The sequence below is a fragment of the Hippocampus zosterae genome, chromosome 3, assembly GCF_025434085.1.
Source record: "Hippocampus zosterae strain Florida chromosome 3, ASM2543408v3, whole genome shotgun sequence".
NCBI classification, from domain to species: domain Eukaryota; kingdom Metazoa; phylum Chordata; class Actinopteri; order Syngnathiformes; family Syngnathidae; genus Hippocampus; species Hippocampus zosterae.
The window spans coordinates 8,811,970-8,830,565 of NC_067453.1; the positions used below are offsets into that span (position 1 = coordinate 8,811,970).

The window sequence follows — 18,596 nt, forward strand, 5'->3', positions numbered from 1 at the left end:
CCAATTAATTTTGTAAGTAGAGGTACCGCTGTATTGTAAAGAACATTTCTGACTTGACTTCGTTTTTGCTAAAGAGAAATTTCAACTCCAGGTGCATTGTAAGATATGAGAAAAAAATGGCCATGTTATAGTTTAGTTTTCTTACTCATGAATGCATAAAGGGAATATGGTGCATGGAAAAAAAGGCCCTGAAACTACAATGTCTAATATCAATATTTCCTATCAGTGGCTGTCTTATGTAACAACATGCATATCGTTGTTTTGATTGACATCAACTGAGGTAGGAGGAGCTGGTAGTTAATCCCATCTGTCAATTAAATGGCATGATGCCACAAAGAATGGTACGGCATGACACGTGACTGATTGCCCCATGAAGGTGTTAGAAGTAATAAAATAAACACAAGATGAAATTTTATCAGTTCCTCTTCCATTTGCCCTGGCGTATTTCCCTATGAGCTGCTGCCTAAAATCCTCACTCTCCCCAACCCATCTGGTGGCAATATCAAGAGGAGCACAAATCACACATTTGGTCTCATCGAAGGCTGGTGCCGCTTGCTGCATTCCCGCTGGCAGCAAACACTGACAAATGGCCGCTCAGCGCATCCACTGACGAGGACTCGCACCAGCTGATACTCTGAATCCCATTTGGATAAGGAAAGGGAGACGTGATGTTCCTGGCAAACACCGGGATAAAGAGAATAGCACTCAGCGCAAAGCGCTCAGGATGATAAAGTGCATCACATCATGTGCTGCAGTTTTAGAGAGTTTTGACATTTGAAGGGGTTGCGATCAAAGTGTGTGAGTGGGATTTCCACTGTGACCGTTATGGGGCTGTTTTGTAAACTCTCAGATTCTATCCTTCCCCGATGAGGCCTGTCTTTCTATTTCAATGAATAAAATACGAATAAAGTGACATTCAGACAGGCAGGAGGGTTGGTAAAAGGTTTGGTTTTGAAAGAGGCACACGCTATGTAGGATAAAGATAATGAGATGTCGTCGAAGAAAACGAAAAGAATCAGAAAAAGACAATGTTCATCTGATTTACATCGCAGCCTCAACGACTTCTGTCACGGGGGTTTGGATGAGCCGCCATCTGCTCAGTGATTACATCTATTTTGACATGGTGAGCATATCACACCAAGAAGATGAAAATTACTTCCCTCTCTCCATCAGTGGACCTCCTGCAATAAAACATTCCCGTAATCTGCATTTTTTTCCCGACCACTATTTGGGTAGACAGATGGGAGACAGACAGGCAGAAGAGTTCAAATATATTGCCGTCACAGCCTCTTGTTCTCTGCTTCAGTCACACTTGCATGTTGAGTAGCGCCTCGTGCTTTGTAGCGGCATGCAGTGTTATTACATCCATAAAAACATGAGTGTGCTTGTTAAACAGCAGCAAGGCTTCTTCCACCTAACCTGTGTATGCTCGTAACGAGTGCATTAGGAACAAGCATCAATACGTGCTTGACATTACTAAATAGTTATACAGCATTTAGCCTAATGGTTAAGTGATTGTTTACTTGATAATTTAAAGAAATGGTCTGCTCCAACAGTGCCCAATGTTTTTTTTTATCTTTATGAATTGTCAATGTCCAATATCATTACCCATTTTGCCAAAACCCACAATGTTTCCAAATGTGTCTTATGTTGTGTTTTCATACAAATGGACAGGTTCGCATTGTTTTGAAATAGAACTGTCAAATATTATAATATGACTTTTGGAATCTTTACATTTTGAACTGCACAGTCCACACTCACTATAAATAAAGTTTGAAAAAGTATTAGACAGCACGTGACGACAGTTTACCCCTCCCGTTGTCCTCGGGTCAAAATGACCCGTCACTGTGTTATAAACACCCCCAAAACTCCCTAAATGATATTTTTTTTAACTTGAAATTTTATGACTTTTCCTAGATTGGCCCCAACTGCAGAAAAATTGAAATGTTGTTTTTATTCACATTTCCATGGAAGCTGTACAAAAAAAGTATAAAGGTGGTCTTTGGGTCAACATGACCCATGATGCAAATAGGGTTGAAATCAAGGTCACAAAGTTATTTACACACCACAGAATGTTTCAATGTTTTAGTTGTGTCTTAGAACAATTAGTAGAACACGTGAACAAGACAGTAGCAGACATAAACAAGACAAGATAGGTGGCGTTCTCGTAGATGGCAGAACTCTTTTTTGTGGATTTCAAGGGGTTATAAAGGTGCTACAGATGACAGGACTCTGAATTCTCTCTGTGCTGATGCCATGAGTGTGCGTTATGACGTTGAAGCGGCTCTAGAGATGATTTTTTCTGCTGTCCAGCAAGACAACTGATTCAGAAGAGGAAGTAGAGGATGTATCAGAAGAAGATGGGGAGGAATATAACCAAGAGTATGGTGAATCATCTTCAGAACAAGAATAAATCCCTGAAGCTGAAAGAGAGACTTTCCTTTCCAAAAATGGCAAAATAACATGGTCCTCAGCAGCATACAACCAACAAGGCAGGCATGCAGAACAAAACGTACAGGAGCTCCTGAGAAACCTGATGATCCACCTTCCACAGCCACTTCCCCAGCGAGGGCAAGTAAGAAGAAGAAATGCCATTTCTGCCCTCAAAAGAAGGACTGTAAAACACATACTGTCTGCTATAGTTGAAAGAAATATATCTACAAAGGCTGAGCCCTTGCATACTGCGCTACTGCGCTAATTAGTTGAATGGGTTATCTTATTTTTCATATTTTTGTCTTGTATTGTATTGTCCTAAATATTTTACTGGAGGAAAAAAAGAAAGAAACTTTAGTCATTGGAGTGAATACAAATGCATCCCTAACTCATTTTCGCATATTTTTTTTCCTTTTCTTAAGCTATAGAAATCCAAGTGAAGAGGGAGAACTATATCACACATAATGTGGTGAAGGACAAGTTGTTTCTTCAAGTAATATAGAATGTTGTGTTTAAAATTCAATGTAGCTGCTTATTTGGGTGGTTTAGTGACGATGGGTCATTTTGACCCGGAGGACACAGGGTGTGTACAGGAAATGAGGACAACAGGAGGGTTAAATTGAGGCCTGTTATGAATAAAAAGGCACTTGGTTGCAAATTGCAGCTGATTTATTTTAGATTCACCACTCAGGTACACCAGGCTTGAGTGTGGGCATGGCCAACACAAATGATGCAGCAGCGGCCACATGCGGCCTGTGGCCCACCAGTTGCAGATCCCTGCTCGAGTGTCTCCTTCCTTTGTTGAAGTCCTTGGCATGCTTGTAGATTTGACATTCATCTCCAGTGGATGAGTTTAACACTTGGTAAGATAAATTAAGGGCAAACCGTAGGTCATCAATATGCTTTCGAAAACAAAATCTATACACATGTGCACGGACATGACTTGACGTTGAGCATCTGTGTCGAAATGCCTCATTTAGTAATAACTGTGTAAGTGCGTACGTCTGCTGGTGGCTTGTAGGAATGCCTCTGCAGACCTGTGCGACCTCTGTCAAACTATAACAGCTGGCATACGATCCCACTCTATCTCCACCAGACACAGAGTACGCCTCTGACAGCGTCATCTTGGTGGCCCCTCGGACCTCTGCCATTTTGGCTGTGAACCAGGAAAAGAATTTAGTGTCAGGAATAAGGACAGACAGTAGGCAGAGGAAGTAGAGGAAGCTCTGCTGTGCTCCATACTGTGTGACGGAGTAAACACAAGAAAGAAAGGGAGATTGAGAGAGTCGCATTGATGATTCCTTTGCAAAGTCCTCAGAGTTATTGCTGAGGAATGCTATCACCAAGCTCCAATGGCAATAAACTACTGTACAATTTGTTCTACTGAGCCATCTGGTATCAAATATAAGCCACACGCACAAACTGTATGAAAACACTATCTTAATAGCGATGCTAATTTTCATTTGCACTGTATGTTAGGATGCTGAACGAAAGCTCATGAAAATTGTAGTAAAGCTATGTTGAAAGTACTTTGAGTGAACATGCATGACTACTGTAATCGTTTGACACAAGCACACTTTGTTCCTCATTTGGAGACGTGTTAGCCACCTTCCAAACTAAACAATTCACATTTTAGGACAGCAGTATTGAGAGAAAACACAAACCGGCAAACTGTGGTAATAAAGAAGGGGCAACAGCAAAAGTAACACAGAAGCAAAAACATTGCTTGAGAAAAAAAATCAACAACAAAAACATGCACTGCCAAAATAAGGTCCTGAATCACTTTCAACTCAGTGGTTTGATTGTGTTTTTCCATGTCCAGGTTGGAGCGCTTTCAACTTGACGGATGCATTTTGTCAATTCAGAACTCTGATTTGCTCCCCGTTTAGCATTGTTCCTTATGTGAATGTGATTATTCAGTTTCTCCTGCATTGTTTCCAAGAAAGCTGTAAATGGAAACATTCTCTTTAGACACACCTACAGGCCATTTATTTACTCATGAAGATTTCTTTTTTTTTAATCCCCCCCGACTAAAATGTCTCTAAAAACACGGTGGTGATTCAGAGGGGAGAGTGCAGAGGAAGGTTAACATTGCACATAAAAACATACCGGTACTTGATTAAAGCGGATGAACCGGATATAGCTTTTTCCTTATCTACAGAAAAAGTAACCGCTCAGTAGCCCTGTCTGCCATCTTTTAATGGGTTTTGGTGAAATTTAATTCCTGGCATGTACAGGTACATATTTCCTAAATAAAAGAGCTCAGATGTGAATGAGGAACTTTCTTTGTAACATGAAGCAAAGAAACATCGCATTTTCAGTGAAATCATATTTCACAAGAGGAAAATGTTTTCCGGAATACCAATGATATGCTTTCGCGTTAAGTTTGACTATTCAAGTTTTACTTGTTTGCACTGTGTGAGTCACCAATATTGGGTGATGAGTCACAAATAGACAAAGCAACAGCACCTTTGTGTAAAAGATAGCAGGCCCTCACAACAAATACTCAAGTCTGATTGAGGATGACCCTTCCTCCCCCCGAAAAAAAAAATTACCTCTGGTTTCCATGGCAATTTCTGATGCTGCTCAGAAAGAAACTTGCGGATGCGGGAGTGGCCTCTGCCGTTGGAAACTCCTGTAATCGGCTCTTCATCCTTGAAGAGAAGGAAATTCAACATACTTATTTCCCTCAAATTACAAGATAATTCATCCTAAAGAGACACTTATGCAAGGAAAACCTGAGTCTAAATCAGCGGTTTAATCCTGCCATCGACTCACACATCCATCTCTGCACAGAGGCACAAAATCCATCCATCATCATGTATACTCTCAATAACAGAGATGAAGTACCATCATTAGCTTAAACCGCAGGCCTGTCTTATTGATGGGAGTGCTAGAAGCTTAAACTGTCCATTATACTCAGCTGAGGACAGCACGCATTCTCATGCTAAGGGTTATTTCCCTTCTTGAAACCTCTCGAACCGTCTTCAACATTCATTCTTAATCCACCATTTGAGGGAGTACGCTGCACCATTTTTAACAGAAAACGGACAAAAACTACACAAATCCACCACTTTTGCGTGATAAATTGATTTAGCACCTTTTAAAACACATTTCGAACAAAATTTCACACAATCACAAATATTAATACGGTTTAGCAACTCTCATTCGTTCTATCACACATAACCTAAAACCGGTTGAGGAAACCTGACAAAGAAAGGACACAACAACAGGAACTAAGTAATCTGTAAAATCTAAAAGTCAATTCTACAATTTGCAGCAATCGATATAACGATGCTAAATGAACAAACGATGGGGATGATGTGATCTCCTCTGTTTGGACTCCGTGAGAAGCCTTGCTGCAGTATTCGGAAGAAGCTAGAGGCAAGGGAGTAATGTTTTAATGAATTCCCTAAAGGAGAAACTCAAAGTAATTTAATCCAGACAATATAAAGTAAGGGCGGCCCGGTAGTCCAGTGGTTAGCACGTCGGCTTCACAGTGCAGAGGTACCGGGTTCGATTCCAGCTCCGGCCTCCCTGTGTGGAGTTTGCATGTTCTCCCCGGGCCTGCGTGGGTTTTCTCCGGGTGCTCCGGTTTCCTCCCACATTCCAAAAACATGCGTGGCAGGCTGATTGAACACTCTAAATTGTCCCTAGGTGTGAGTGTGAGTGCGAATGGTTGTTCGTCTCTGTGTGCCCTGCGATTGGCTGGCAACCGATTCAGGGTGTCCCCCGCCTACTGCCCGAAGACAGCTGGGATAGGCTCCAGCACCCCCCGCGACCCTAGTGAGGATCAAGCGGCTCGGAAGATGAATATAAAGTAAGCATTTTCCGATGTCGGGTTTGATAATCGATGATTTTATTCCACTTACTACATTACTACCATCAGTTGCCAAGCAAAACAGTTTCACCTTATAATACATCTTTATTTATATAATGCTTTCATAAAAGCTGCGGCTGAAACAAAAGCGCTTTACAGATTATTTAACATTAAATAATAAATATTGTTGAAATTAAAGACAGTGTTCCTCAAAATTATTACTGATTTGGTTCTAGCAAAGGCATCCGGTGTTGTATGTTACAGAAAGTCCAAGCAGTGTCTCAACAAAATTGAACTTCTACATAATTTGAGTCAAAATGTCTTTGTGCATCCTCCTGATTGCTGTGCTCAATGCTGATTACAAAAAAAAGCAAAAAACAAACAGGGCAATATGCATGAAACAATCACTTCTTTGGCATTTTGCACATGGCCACTGATAGCAATAATGTGCTTATGAATTTCTGCAATTTGCCCTGTCATCTTTGTTACTTTACCCGTCGTTTGTTTTTGAAAGTGTGCTAAAAACATGATCCCGAAAACACTCTGTATGTCCAAAAGCAAACCCAAACACATTTGAAACTAAGAGATGTGTGAGGTATGGAATCTCAACGCACTTTTCCAGATAACTCCAGCACAGAGTTTATGTGTGTAAGAATGAACTAGGATACATGAAGCCATGAGGGCCTATTAGCTGACCTCGATGTCAGGGGTTGTATTTATTTTTAAGGAGACCTCTGATGAAACCGGGAGGGTTGGCATCATTCCCATCCATGTCTTAAAACCGCCGCTTTTCTTCAAGGCCACAAACATGACAGATCCCTTCATCGCCACAATTTGGTACTAAAGTTGTTGCATTCCCCGCCTGGGCACCACTGTCGAGGCTTTTTAGTAGACGGAGCATTATAATGAGAGCTCATCATGCACACTTACCACTCTCAGAATGCTCAGTGCTTCATATATCTGAAGTGCAGCCAAACACTACTTGACATCCCGTTTGTTGACGGCAACTAGCCAGTGACGTTTCTGATGTCCAATATTTGCATTTGTTGTTAATTGCATGGCATTACAAATAGGACATATGTACAGTAAATCATGATTCTTAACAGTTACTACAAACCTAACCAACCATACCTGGTCTTGGTTGAGAGTTGATTTTGCTGTGGTTATCATACAATAACCACGGCAAGATCATTTACTGTCATTTACAGACATAAAAGTGGGTGTTTGTGAGAATGATTCAGTTATCCTTTTTGTGTAGGTTTAAGTATGCAGGGAAACTTTTTCATTCATTCATTTATTCATTCATCTTCCGAACCGCTTGATCCTCACTAGTGTCGCGGGGGGTGCTGGAGCCAATCCCAGCTGTCTCCGGGCAGTAGGCGGGGGACACCCTGAATCGGTTGCCAGCCAATCACAGGGCACACAGAGACGAACAACCATCCACGCTCACACTCACACCTAGGGACAATTTAGAGTGCTCAATCAGCCTGCCACACATGTTTTTTTGGAATGTGGGAGGAAACCGGACCACCCGGAGAAAACCCACACAGGCCCAGGGAGAACATGCAAACTCCACACAGGGAGGTCGGAGCTGGAATCGAACCCGGTACCTCTGCACTGTGAGGCCGTCGTGCTAACCACTGGACTACCGGGCCGCCCTGCAGGGAAACTTGAAAAGTTAAAATAATGGCAGACTACAGTGGTGTCGCTGCATTAGTGCTTTTAAGACTCCTACGCTTTGTCAAATTCGTAACTTAGTACATAGACAACATATTTTGAGGCGTACGAGTCGCTGGTGTATGTGTGCAAAGGGTTTTGTTTCGCTAACATTAGTAACTCCTTCAGTCTATACAGTTTTGTTAGACTCGTTTTGACAATGAAAGAAAACAAGAACTTTTTCCAGAGTGCTGTTGAGTCTTTTGAAAAGGACCTCCTCCCCAAAGACTGCAATATCTACACAAATGTGCTGTGCAACGCCACCACCGAATGTCTACATATGCTCTGAGGCATATTAAAGTTAACACGGTCATGTGAAGGACACGACGGACCAGTGGGGAGCAAAAAGTTCTCTGCAAAGAGGAGATAAAAGCCTGCTGTTTCTATGGTAGGACCAGGGGAGCAAATAAGTGGTGAAGCATCTTCCATTTAGCAGCGATTTTAAAAATGTGTGCCTCCCCTGTGACAAGTTTGAGGGGTTTTCAGTACCCTGCAACTGAGGGTATCTGTCGAGAAGGTGCCAGTTTTTGCAAAATATTTTTTGGGAGCAGGAGAAGTGAGTCGACAGCTGTCAGATGCTGACTCTTTGATTACTTTTTTTAACTTTCAAGGGAGCAAGATGAGGGAAGGAAGGGAAACTAATGATGAAGAAGTGTGACAACAGACTTCCCTTCTGTCAGCTACCAGAGTAACTAAAAGAGTCCGACGCATGCCGTGAACAGGCACGTTCTGACCTCTATCGGCAAGGCACATGCAGAAACCAGTGTGAAGGCAATTGCCTCACTGGGTAGGGAAATTAAAATGGAGGAGGAACTTTCAATTAACAATAATAATAAAAATATTGATGATGATCTAAAGCACAGGTGTCAAACTCAAGGCCAGAGAGCCAAATCTGGCCCGCCGCATCATTTTATGCTTCCTAATATCTGTTACAAAATGTCATATGTAATATGTCATATGTAATAAATAACAGATACTGTGAGCAGTTTCTCGTTTCCAAACCCCACATTACAGTAACATACTGTAAGTAGTTAAAGAAACTATTATTCGTGACTTATTTTTACGGTTTCACAGTCATAACGCCGCTTCAAGGGAAACGGTAACTACAATCTGGCCAAGACAAAAATGAATTTGACAGCCTGATTGTAAAGCTTTCAAATATGTTAATTGTGTCATATAGTCATCCTCAATCTGATGGCATCTGAATTTAATGAAAGCAACATTTAGAATGTAGCAATGTTATATGTATCCAATTTTCTTTCTTCTCGTTTTCGACAATATAGGAGAATGGCCAATCCAAACTGCCACCAGACAAGTGCTGATAAGAGAATAGTATAATAATCAAATGTGGCCATGACTGTTTCTTATGGTATCTGGAAGCAACTGAGGCAAAACAGCGTGCACCCCTTGACTGCAACCAGCTGAGGCCCTGTGGACACTTTCAATGGATTTGTGGCTTGAGGAAGAACAGCATGACATCAGCCAAAGCTTACATTTGAATTCAGACCATGTCACAGCCGTTCCAAGGCAGAGAAATTCTGCTTAGTGCAACACTGGCATGGAAACAGAAGTTATGGACATTGTAAGAATGAATGCTCCATCGTTTGATTGCAACTCTAAATTAAGGTGAACAGAGTCAGTTCAACATGGCTAGTGATGTTATTTGTTTGAGAATTTGAGTCATTATGCCATAAATGTAAATGTCCACTCGACACAATCACAAAGGCAACTAATAAATAGATGGGCAAAGTAACTGCACAATGGCATGCCATTTTCTTTCACATTTCAGCCTCAGTAAAGATCTGATTGCCTGTCATAACAGCAAATCTAATAGCTGCCCAAGACCCATTATCACAATACTGTACATGGAGATTTGAAAATACTAAAGTCACACTGACAAAATCCAGCACCTACTTTTAGAATGATTAAAGAAAAAAAACATGAAATGTGATGACTTTGCAAAAGTTGCTGTGACATTGGTGAACAGGGATGCATGTGAGAGGACAATTGAGCTGACAGCTAATCAGCTTTCATTATCAGGCCAACCAGACGATGATGGCTGCAAAGCAGATAATATATGATTATCCTGGAAAAGTAATGATCTTGTCCATTCATTTGACAAAAATGCTTGTTCAGCTAAATCGACCTGAAGTCTGCTAATCGATGCAACTACAAAGCCTCAGTTTAAGTTGTTGACCTAAGGTTGCGCCTTATTTTTGCCCTTATAACTGAATATCATCTATAACTATAAGACGGAGATTTTTTTGGTCTTGAAATTAGAAGCAGACCTAATTTGTCCTGGCACTGAGCCCAAGAACGGTATCATCATGTGTCTGTGGTTATAAAGACTGATGTTAAGGAGCTTGTTAAAGTGTCTCACGTATTGAAAAATTGCAAAACAGCAAACCTGGGGAAGACAAATCACGCGAGTGAAAGCAACCGTTTATGAAATCTTTATAACGCTATCAGCCAAATGACTTTCACTTAGAACATTACATGATTTAAAACAAGGTGAACTTGGGAAAATTGAAGCTCACAACGCTTAATACTACCAGTAGTTAAACATGGTTGTTGCATGCAATGTCATGCACGATTCCAAATGAGTCCATGATTGATTGGCAGACTGACTTATCAATCCATTTCACCGCTGCACTGGGATTTAGCTGTTCCCTTCATGCATGTTCACACAGTGCAGACACACGTACACACTTGTGTCCTTCCTGATCAGAGCAAAAATAAAGAGCCAGTGTGTCCTAGAATATATCAATGAGTCTGATGATTCTCCCTTATTAACACAAACAAACACAGGACTGCAGGGAGGGTTCGAGTCCAAGTGCTAGACCGAGGCAAAGGGAGTAAGTAGAGCTCAGATCTGCACTCTAAAAACAGTTGGGTTATTTCATTGACTCAATTTTTGGATTTTTTGTGTTGGGCCAAAATTCTGCGTTATTTCTTGGGAAACTAACCAAATTGTGGGTTCAAATTAAACATTATATGCCTGTATGTAATATTTTGGTTGGGTCAAAAATCAACTAATCCAGTATGGCAGGCGGCCATGACAGCCATCGACACTCTTCATCTGTCTTCACGCTCAGCACTGTGTTGAAGTAGACACGTTTGACATTTGGATTTCTTCATTCATCACTGTTTTGGCAAGTACATTTGACAATTTAATCTTTTTGCTGCCCTGTTAATAGGATAAGTGCGTGAATCACAAAAGAAAATCTCAAACACCTCGCGACGGTATTGCATTGTGAGCTTTTTTTCCCCCACCCCGAGTAGATTGGCAAATATATCTACTGCCTATTTCTCTATTTGTATTCATTTTTACACATATTTGAAAATCGTTTTCCTTTGACACTCAGGCGGAAACTCATAAGCAGCAATTTACTGTATACCCTTTTTATATTTTGTCAGAACCCTCGTGTCTCTGAATAGAACACTAAAGCAGGAGACTCTTGTGCTAAGTGCAAGTAAAATTCAGAAAGGTTAGTCTGCATAATTATACGTCGCACACTTTACTTTGCACTCGTGAATGTCTCTTTGCTGTTTGTATGCCGCTGTACTTGGGTACAGTTTTATTTTTAAAACGTGTGTTTGAGAAAATCATGACCACATATGACACAATGGCTAAGGGCGAATTTAGTTGCCAACACGGTGAGTCAAATTAAATACGCAGTGGTTATTTCGCAATTTGCCACAAAGCGTTTTGCCGTGCATTGCATGAGAAGCACAAGTACAAATTCTGGCTGGTTAAGCCAGGCTGGTTAAGCAAAACACACGCAGAGTTAAATTGTAAAGTCAGACTTAGATGACCTCAGAGGTGTTGAAATTTAAAGCGTACACTGCAAAAAGATGTGCTGTCTCTTTGCTTTAAGATTTGATTGGCACATTATTGGACATGTCAGTGGAAGAGCATGATAGGAATGGAGCAGCTTCTAATACATCAATGTCATGAAAAGAGTCACAGAAACTGACAACTGAAAACGAACCAATAGACTGTGAGAATGAGCAAAATGAGACTTGGCAATACAGAGGACAAGTTGGACACAGGGCGCAGAACACTGAACAATCAGAGGGTGTTACAATCTTAACACCCACTTCAATATTCTGGAAAGGAAAGGCTACTTTTGCCTAAACACTTTGCAGTTCAACAGTGAAAACAGCAAAAGTGCTCCTCATGCTCAGGAGCACTGATTTGCACCCACAAACCTCCTTGACTATTGACACAAAATACTTGGAATGTTTCCAACCTCAGCATCTCAACTGACAAGTGCGTTCATATTTTAATAGTCTCTCTCTAATGCAGTCGAGAGTAGCACTGTAAAGACAAGTAGTGCAACATTTGTCACGTCGCATGTTTGCAAGTCTGTTGCTAGGCAGATTTCATAGATCTTTAACATTAAAGCCCCATAGGGCAATGCAAACGTTGGCATTTGCCAGTCGCGTCCAATGCACTGTGTGACTGACAAAGGCTAGGGACTAAGGAAAATATTACCCAAAAGTGCTTCCTTGTGAACATTCTCATTCATACAGTCTATTTTTAGGGTATTGAATGGATAGCAGCTGGATCTGATTATGTAACACCTGGAGAACTCAGGGAACGCTATCATAGAGGCTTTAACCAGCCATCCAGGCTAAGAAAGTACAGGCGAGACAGCCTATATATGAACTAAATTGACTATTTTCCATCATTTATTTGATGTTTCTTTTTATCTTTTTATATACTGTATTTCCTAATCGTTTTAATCTGTTTATATTTGTATTCGATCGATATGGACCTCCTTTGTCTGCAATCAAGACTGAATTGAAAGTGAACCGAAATTTTTGTTTTGGAAGATGTTTCACTTCTCATCTGAAAAGTATTCATCAGTTCATGCAAAAAGGCTTGGGCAGCCTGAGTTGTGTGCAAAACTATTCGTACTCCATATTGGTTATGTAGATTTAAGGAGAAAAACATTTTAGATTCTGCAATGAATGAATGATTGCTCTGTATTAACTATTGGTCAAAAAAAAAACATTGAGTGAAGTATCTTGTCTTAGTGGTGTGTTCACTTTCTGTGCAGGCAGCATGGCTCAGTTCCCACTGAATGACAGTTTGAAGGCAAGTTTGAACGGTTGTCTGTCTCTATGAGTGACTGGCAATCAATCCAGGCTGCTTGGTCTGATTTTCTGACCAAAGATTGCAGCGTCAAACTTTGTACATACTGGAACTGGATCAGTGATGTAACTATTCCACAGTGCAGGCCGTGCCCCACTAAAATGGCTATGGTTCAACATATCATCGAGTAAAGTAAAGGCTGCGAGACTCCGACCACAACGAAGCCATTGTAGTCGCCCCTTGCATATACGAGCAGAGTGTGACTGAATTCGGATACTTCTTTAGACACTTTAAATGGCAAAATAACACTGTTGCACATGGAAGAGAAATACTGAGATTTAACAGATCGGGTGCTAAAATGACCCCGATCACCTCAGGTAGCCATTAAGAGTGTCCCGCCAAGCTTGGCTCAGCACTACAAATTACTGAAGTGAAATCAGAGCATCAGAGCTATGATCTTGCAATCAGTCGTTTTAGTCTGCTTGGTATCAATACTGCTTGCAGAGTCACAATACATTCACATCCAAATTCCAATTTTCTTTTGGCAGTGTTAAAAAAAAAGATTTAGTTACGATTATTCAGTTGAATTCTGAGCGAAGAATAAAAAAAAATCAGTGCTTCTATTTTTGTTTGCCGCCTGCATTATTCATCCAAGGCATTACATAGCGGTCACTGAGACAACAGCAGAGTGCCTGAGTGAGGAAGAGAGGTAAAATGAAAAATGGAACATAAATAAGAAAAGACTGCCGCAGTCGATAATGGGTCTGATAGAGTCTGTGGCTTCAATTCATTGTTTGGAAGATTAACGGCAACTGCCAAGATGAGAGGAGAAGAAGGAACATAAGAACAATAAGTTTTGTTTTTTGTTTTTTTTATTATGGTATTAGAAAAACACTATTTACAAGGGAAAATAAAAAATGAAAGTGCTACTACAAGTGTAACAACCAAAAACCACCATTAATTGCAGTAAACTTGAGCTTTTTTTTGGGTCGGGGGGATGGAACATTGCATAAAATCCCTGCGTAACCCCGAATTGCAGACAGAATACTGCCTTGCAAAAGTAAGAATCCAGTGATAACCTGACTATTGCGTTACACTTCCATAACACCACAGCATTCAAGTTAGGGCCATTTAGGGATAAGTTAGTACAATTAGTGATTTTGATCTAAATAGGCAACTTGACTTCCCTAATAATAAAAAAAAAAACATAAGCACAAGAACAGGCAGACGCGTGTGCAGTGAACATTTCAGTGAAGAGGAATCATTTACAGTTTGAGATGGGACACGCCACACAGTGGACATTAAAAACCAATGCCAAGTCGGTTAATTTTCACAAGCAAGCGGAGGGAGATGAGCTTAATTGCCCAAGGGAGAATCTGTCCCTTCTATAAAACCTCCGCATTCGCCCAGCGCAGGTGGCGGCTTTTGCGGCGTTCGTCCATAATGTGAGTGCAGTCATTGAGAGAGTGGACCAAACAGCACTCTGTTCATTGCAAGGGAAGAAGGACATACTGTATTAATTCCAGCATTGTATGTGTGTGTGTGTGTGTGTGTGTGTGTGTGTGTGTGTGTGTGTGTGTGTGTGTGTGTGTGTGTGTGTGTGTGTGTATGCGTTTGTATTCATGACATCTCAGGACAATTTTATGATAACACACCTTCACAATGAGGACCTGTGGAAAAATGAGGACATTTTTCGCGTCCTCATATTTCCACGCAGTCTACACTACTCTAGAGCTCACGAGGATACTCCCACACCAAAAATAAGTGATGTCCTGAAAGAGCACAATTTTCAGAAATTGTGTGTTTCAGTGTGTTTAACTTTCGACTCACTTTTCATTTGGAAAACTAGTGGCCAACTTCGGTACTTAACACACTTTTAACACACTTTCAGTGACGTCATTGTGCAGGACCTCAAATGTCATCTTTTTCGGACTGACTCACACATTTTCCCCGCCCTCGTCCTGATAAGTCACATCAATTAGCAGTCACAGAAAATCCAACATGTGAAGCACCCAGACAATCCTACTCTCAAACACGACCACGCATGGATGACCATCGGGTAAGCAATTCCTTTTCGTTTATCTTACCGTAACATAGAAGTTGTTTCCTATAACCGTGTTTAACAGTGCCCACCAAAGGTAATATCATTCAATAAGACAGCTAGCTAGCTAGCTAGCTCGATCGTTAGCATGCTAATAAGCTTCCAGTAAAAGTAATGTGGACATGTCCTGCAGGCAAGGTTCTGGAAAACTTTTCTAAATCTTTAACAACACAGTCTGTGGAACTTGGTTTTGGTGCCATATGTTTATTTCAGTGCAGTATTTGTTTTATTCGATTGCAGTTAATTTAAATTAGTTAGTACAGGTAGCCTAATGAAAGTGGGCCAGGCACTTCTAGCATTTACGCTAAGCCCGGTGTATTTACACTGTTTATTCTTGTGCTGATTCAATTGTACACCGTTTCAATGAAAAAACAAACAAACGTTTGCAATGAAATTATAGCAGAATTCAGCTTTGTTGGTACATTTGGTCAAGACAATATTGTGTTACTCTATTTTAATTTTACATTGTTATCTGCCTGACAAATGGTTTGCCCGAATCTATTAGTCTGACCAGCAAATGTTTGATGAAATGAATTTTTGTATTTTTGAGGAAGAAAATAATATTCCTTTGGCTCAGTACTTTCTGAGCCAAAATAAGTGCTGCCATAATATTGTGCTTGCTTGTCTGGCTGACTTCTTCTCACTTTCCATTGTAGATGTTTACTGGTGGTGATAATCTCACAAAGAAGAACCAGACTGAGCCCTGAATCTGAGGCTGCTCCTTTTATCTGGAGTCAACAAGCCTTGTTTGAAAGCCCAGTGGATCAATGATTATAAAGGTATGCTATCAATCTACCTGCTATCTAATTCTTATGGCTACCGCAAGCACATGACAAGAGCTGCAACCAAAGCCTGTCACAGTGACAGATTTTATTCGTACATTGTATTTACCCCAAAAATGTCACAATAAACAACAGCGTGTTTTTTTTATGCCATTGATCATATTGGAGCAAAAATAATTGAAGTACTTTTGAAGAAAATGTTTAGCAGCCATTATCATTCAATTATTGAGAATATTGTATTGCCATGTAGAACCAGGAATATCCTGGAATGAAAAAATAGAAATAGAAATTATTCGGCTTCTGTTAAAATATTGTGCTTCACCAAATATCACAATTCATAAAAACGCATACTATCCGTAATAGTCGAGGAAAATTGGATGCCTTTAAACTTCCTTCATAATGCTTATTTCACCTGATTGAAGAAGGCTGTGGTAGCTGTTTGACAAATCCACATTTTTATCAGCAATTTGTACTGCCCATCAAAAGTCTCTACTTAGTTGAAAACAACGAATGGTCACCGGAATTATTTTTCAGTCATTACATTGTTTTAGTCTGAAAGAGTATGTTTCGGGTGTTGTCTTTATTATTTGAACTCAGTCATGTCTATTGTCCTGAAATTGTTAGCTATAAGAGCTGTACAGTGGTAACTACCATAAAGAGCCGGCTTGTGCTGTGTATGAAGTTTAATTTATTCAAAAGTCATGTAACTACAACATATTTCTGACACTCTATGGTTGCTATAATGTTGATTTTCATGATTTCAGTCATGCCCTCATACTTCTTCAGTTACTGTAGAATACTTTTTAGAATATTTCTGATACTGTAATGTTCCTGAAAAACCAGAGTGTGATCAGGTGAAATGACTTTTGTCTGGACCTAACACTGGAGAGCCTGTGTTCGAATGCCCCCATATTGATGTTCCACAGAGCCGAACAGTGTTAACTTTCTATAGTGTGGTATATTAATCCCAAACCCTCCTGTGAGAGATGTTCAATGAGAAATAATGTTTATTGATTTCTTAACTGGTCAGAATGAAGAACGCTGAATATTTTGACACCGTAATGGTGTTATGTTGCAGACACCAAGTGACGGGATCTTGACTGAACCTTCTGGAGACCAAGAAGGGAGTGAGAGATCCACTTCATCCTTACAACAGGTTACTACTTCTTATCATGATATACTAGGTTTGAGTTTTCAGCTTTCTTTGACAAACACAGGAGAAGTTATAAATCAGAAACATGGACTCTCCATGATTTCAGTCGTCATGTCCTCATATTTCTTTAGACCTGAAAAACCGGAGTGTGTTTCAGGTGACATGATTTTTGTCTGGACCTAATTCTGGAGAGCCTGTTTTCGAATGTCCCCATATTGCTGTTACACAGAGCTGAACAGTGTTAACTTTCTATAGTGTCTTATATTAATCCCAAACCCTCCTGTGAGCGATGTTCAATGAAAAACAATGTTTATTCATTTATTAACTAATCAAGATGAATAAATTTGAATATTTCTGACACTGCACTGTTGCTATGTTGCAGACATTAAGTGTTCCGATCCTGATGAAACCTTCTGAAGATCAAGAAAGGTTACTTAAACAGGTTACTACGTCTTATCATTATATATTAGGTTTCAGTTTTCAGCTTTCTTTGACAAACACAGGAGAAGTTATAAGTCAGAAACATAGACTCTCCATGATTTCAGTCGTCATGTCCTCATATTTCTTTAGACCTGAAAAACCTGAGTGTGTTTCAGGTGACATGACTTTTGTCTTAACCCAACTCTGGAGAGCCTGTGTTCGAATGTCCCCATATTGCTGTTACTCAGAGCTAAACAGTGTTAACTTTCTACAGTGTGGTACGTTATTCCCAAATTCTCCTGTGAGCAATGTTCAATGAGAAATGATGTTTTTTTCATTTCTTAACTGGTCAGAATGAAGAATGCTGAATATTTTGACACCGTAATGTTGTTATGTTGCAGACACCAAGTGAAAGGTACCTGACTGAACCCTCTGGAGACCAAGAATGGAGTGAGAGATCCACTTCATCCTTACAACAGGTTACTACTTCTTATCATGATATACTAGGTTTGAGTTTTCAGCTTTCTTTGACAAACACAGGAGAAGTTATAAATCAGAAACATGGACTCTCCATGATTTCAGTCGTCATGTCCTCATATTTCTTCAGACCTGAAAAACCTGAGTGTGTTTCAGGTGACATGACTTTTGCCTTAACCTAACTCTGGAGAGCCTGTGTTCGAATGTCCCCATATTGCTGTTCCACAGAACTGAACAGTGTTAACTTTCTATAGTGTGGTATATTCTTCCCAAACTCTCCCGTGAGCAATGTTCAATGATAATTAATGTTTATTCATTTCTTAACTGGTCAGAATGAAGAATGCTGAATATTTTGACACCGTAATGTTATGTTGCAGACACCAAGTGACCTGACTGAACCCTCTGGAGACCATGAATGGAGTGAGAGATCCACTTCATTCTTACAACAGGTTACTACTTCTTATCATGATATACTAGGTTTGAGTTTTCAGCTTTCTTTGACAAACACAGGAGAAGTTATAAATCAGAAACATGGACTCTCCATGATTTCAGTCGTCATGTCCTCGTATTTCTTCAGACCTGAAAAACCTGAG

At 40.2% G+C, this 18,596-nt stretch overlaps 1 protein-coding gene across 1 annotated transcript in view; it reads right to left on the reverse strand.

Annotated features, from left to right (window-relative positions):
* b4galnt4a (beta-1,4-N-acetyl-galactosaminyl transferase 4a) overlaps positions 1 to 18,596 on the reverse strand; it is a 209,985-nt gene that overhangs the window by 84,608 nt on the left and 106,781 nt on the right. The window contains exon 3 of the mRNA XM_052060029.1: positions 4,989 to 5,087. Within this exon, the coding sequence (XP_051915989.1) occupies positions 4,989 to 5,087 (99 nt within the window). The remainder of the gene's footprint in view (positions 1 to 4,988; positions 5,088 to 18,596) is intronic.